Source organism: Octopus bimaculoides, chromosome 18 (genome assembly GCF_001194135.2).
Source record: "Octopus bimaculoides isolate UCB-OBI-ISO-001 chromosome 18, ASM119413v2, whole genome shotgun sequence".
Classification (NCBI taxonomy): domain Eukaryota; kingdom Metazoa; phylum Mollusca; class Cephalopoda; order Octopoda; family Octopodidae; genus Octopus; species Octopus bimaculoides.
The window spans coordinates 20,923,949-20,928,047 of record NC_068998.1 but is presented as its reverse complement, the minus strand read 5'-3'; the positions used below and the strand labels follow the sequence as shown (position 1 = coordinate 20,928,047).

Here is a 4,099-nt window from a genome sequence, read left to right as displayed (position 1 = left end):
CCTAGCTATAAAAGAAACTGCGCTCATAGGCTTTTCCTCACAGTTAACAATGCAGTCGGCTTTATCGCTTATCCTAATCCTCGTTCTTTCGCAAGTGGACAACGCACTATCTTTCTCTCAAACTTTACACATGGTTAACGTGGTGAGTATATACTCTCTTTTGCTCTTTTACTTGTTTCAGTCATTTGACTATGGCCATGTTGGAGCACCGCCTTCAGTCAAGCAAATCGAGCCCAGGACTTATTCTTTGTAAGCCTAGTACTTATTCTATCGTTCTCTTTTGCCGAACCGCTAAGTTACGGGGACGTAAACACACCAGCATCGGTTGTCAAGCGATGTTGGGGGACAAACACAGACACACAAACATATACACACACATACATATATATATGTACATATATTCGACGGGCTTCTTTTCAGTTTCCGTCTACCAAATCCACTCACAAGGCTTTGATCGGCCCGAGGCTATAGTAGAAGACACTTGCCCAAGGTGTCACGCATTGGGTCTGAACCCAGAACCATGTGGTTTGTAAGCAAGCTACTTACCACATAGCCACTCCTATATTCTTTTTTTCAATTATAGATTATCTTATCTTTCACTTATTTCAGTCACTGGAATGTGGCCATGCTTGGGCAACGAGTTGAGAACTTCAGTCGATTCTCAGTAATTTTTAAAAGACTGGTTCTGATTCTATCAATCTCCTCGGGCTGAACCGCTATGCTACAAACCAACAAGCGGTGGATAGGTGGGTGACAAACACAAAAACACACAATCACAAATATATATCACAAACATACATACATACATACATACATGACACTGACCAGCCCCACACACATATATATATTCTTTTATCCCTCTACCTCTCTCTCTTCTCTTCCCACGTGACCGGCGTTCGGCCAAGCCTTTCTTGGCCGGCCGTTGTCCATGCAACATCGATATTCCTCCTTGCCTGTGAAATCTTGTATCCCTGCCATAAGGCTTTATTTCCACACACGTCAGCTTAATTTAATTCGTCTTTAGTCGAAAGACACCTGTTGTTATATCCTATTATTTTTTTAATTGGATTCATGTAACATTGTTCGGTTTTTTTTTTTCCGTCCTTGTTTTTGTATACATTCGCTGCTCTCTTCCAAGAAATCTAATACTTTTAGCTTAGTTTTTCCAATTTAACCAAAGCCTTTGATACTGTGAATAGAAAATACTTGGCAAACTTGGATGTCCAGATCACTTTGATTCAATAATCAAATCATTCCATGATGGGATGGAGGTTTGGGTCAATGTTGGTGGTGGCATGGCGAGTTCTAGTCCTGTAGAAAATGGTGTCAAGCAGGGTGACATCCTTACCCCAACTCTCTTGTCTCTGTATTTTGCTCCTACTCTTACACATGCTTTTGCTGTGGACAGCTCTCCTGGGATATATGTTAGGTATTGATCTTCTGGCTGTCTTTTTAACCTGCGTCGATTTTCAGCCAATTCAAAAATTTTCCGGTCTCTTATTCGTGATCTCCTTTATGCAGTTGACTGTAACTTATTCATACAGCGGATGATATGCAAATATTTGTGAATCCTATTTCTGCTTCTTGCAAGGCATTTGGACTCAGCAGTAGCCTGGAGAAGACTGTTGTAATGTTCCAGCCTGCATTAGGAAACCCCTATGTGGAACCAAGCTATCTTGGTTGAAGGAGCCAATACTGAAAGTGGTAGACAAGTTTGTTTACCTCAACAGCACACTCAGATTCACTTGCTCCCAGGATGATGAAATATCTTTCAGGCTGAAGAGAGCAACTGATTCCTTCAGGTCTCTTGAGTCTCATGTCCGGTTCCAACATGGTATCACAAGGCAAACAAAAGTTGCAATGTACCATGCATGTGTACTAACATCACTCCTTTACTAATGTGAGACATGGACCCTTTACAAGCGTCATGTAAAGGTCCTTGAATGCATCCATCAGAGATGTCTGAGACACATTCTGAATATTGTGTGTACCTTAAAAACTCCAGATACACAGGTCCTGAGGAAAGCTGATATCCTGAGTGTTAAGGTGATGGTGCACAAACACCAGTTATGTTGGACTGGATACCTTGCTAGAATGAATGATAGCAGGATCACTAAACAGATGTTATATGGGGAACTTGTTAGTTGAAAATGACCCCGGCAGAAGCCAAGACTGCAATTTAAAGATTGCGTAAAGTCTTCATTAAAGGCCTGTAAAATGTGGGAAGCTGACTGGGAGAGAAATGCTTGTCATTGCCACGGCTGGAGGAAACAGTTAAAGGAAGGAGTCGATACCTTTGAAAGAGCACATAAACTTCATGAAGAATTTAAGCATGCTGCTTGAAAATGCACTGCTAGTGTGATGAATGGGGAAAGCTTGGTCTGCAATGTTTGCAGTCATGTATGTTTGTTAAGAGCAGGGCTCGTTAGTCACCAATAGAGCTGCAAGTGTAAAGTATAATGTAGTCTTGAGTGTGTAATGTTCCTAAAGGTCAGTAATGGTTTTCCTCGGTCATGAGTGGAAGGCTAGCCTGTATGTATTTGTGTATGTGTGTATGTATGTATGTATATATGAATGTAAGTATGTATGTGGTCCCTTCTGTTTTCAATCAGCTGTTTTTAACATATATATTCAACAACTTGTGTGTGTGTCTGTGTGCATGCGTGTGAATGTGTATATAAATGTACATATATATATATATGCACACACATATATACACACATACACACACAAACACACACACACACACACACACACACATATATATATATGTGCTTTTTTATTAAAGCTACAAAAACATCACAAAAACTGGTACTTTCTGAAGCTTTAATAAAAAAGCATATTACTCTATCTTCGGTATTCAAGTCGTGTGTTTTCTACCTTGTTTTGTACTTATATAATTATCGTGTATGTATGTATATATATATATATATATATATGTATATGTATGTACAAGGGAAAGCTGAAAAGTTCCTGGCTTTGGGTAAAAAAGAAATACACAAGGATCAGTTAATTATGATTTTATTCAACGTATTCCTCTCTCAGATTCACACATTTATTGCAGCGGTTCTTCAGTTTTTCTAAACCTTGTAAAAGAACTCAGAGTGTTGGGCCTCTAGCCAGGTCTTTCACAATACCCTTAAATCCAGGAACTTCTCAGCACCCCTTCATATATTCAATAGAGCATTATAGCTCCATTTCAGCCAATTCTGCCCGTCAGTTTCACTTCCAAAAGTTTGGGGAAAGCTCACTTGAGTGCTAGAATTGGGTTTTTCCCTAAACTCTTGAATGGTAAAATCTGCTGATATGAAACTATAAATACTGTATGGTATATACATTAATGTATCCATTCTATTAATAGATATACAAATGCCAGTTCTATTCTGAATCATGGATTTTTACACATCTGTGTGCACATGTGTACATGTTTGTGCGTATGTGTGTGTAAGAAAAGGAGCTAAGAGACATAACTCAAAGTAGCCATTGGCATGTATTTGAACAGTAAAAAGGGATTTGGGTATATTAATTAATACACAGGATGTATATGAATGAATAAATGAATAAGTATGCCTATCTTCCACCCTCATACTGCAACCAACCATTACACTCCACCAGAGTTCTTCCCGTCCAGTCTTTCATTTCATGTTATCATGACATTTCTGCCTGGTTGGCTGTAAGCCTGTTTCTTATACACCAAACCCCACAAAAAAATTACAGGCACTGAGATTTTAGGCCCTGATAACACAGCTAAAATATTCCAGTTTTCAATCTGACCCCTGTCACCGACTTTTGTTCCACTCCCATCTTATATGTTATTATTGTTTAGTTGCAGATTATATCTGCATAAGTTAATCAAGCAATGCTCTTAGTGTACAAATTATGGTTAAATGAACTTTTCTATTTGTAAACTAAATGTTTGGGAGAGTTCTGAATGCTTAAAACATTTATAGACAGGTTTTAGGTTTTAGTTTCTAAAAAATAATATATTAAATTTTTGTATTAATTAATTATTTCCTATCAGTTGTCTGTACAAACATATATCACACATGTATGTGTGTGTATATCTATATATATCTACTTGTCTATCTATTTATATAGA

The 4,099-nt window shown here is 38.2% G+C and overlaps 1 protein-coding gene across 2 annotated transcripts in view; it reads left to right on the top strand.

Annotated features, from left to right (window-relative positions):
• The first annotated feature begins 25 nt into the window (after nt 1-25).
• Nucleotides 26-4,099, top strand: part of LOC106869925 (lysosomal acid phosphatase) — a 43,114-nt gene continuing 39,040 nt past the window's right edge. For both annotated transcript variants that reach the window (XM_014915856.2, XM_014915857.2), the window contains exon 1: nt 26-142. In XM_014915856.2, coding sequence (XP_014771342.1) covers nt 50-142 — 93 coding nt within the window. In that variant the 5' untranslated portion in view covers nt 26-49. The remainder of the gene's footprint in view (nt 143-4,099) is intronic.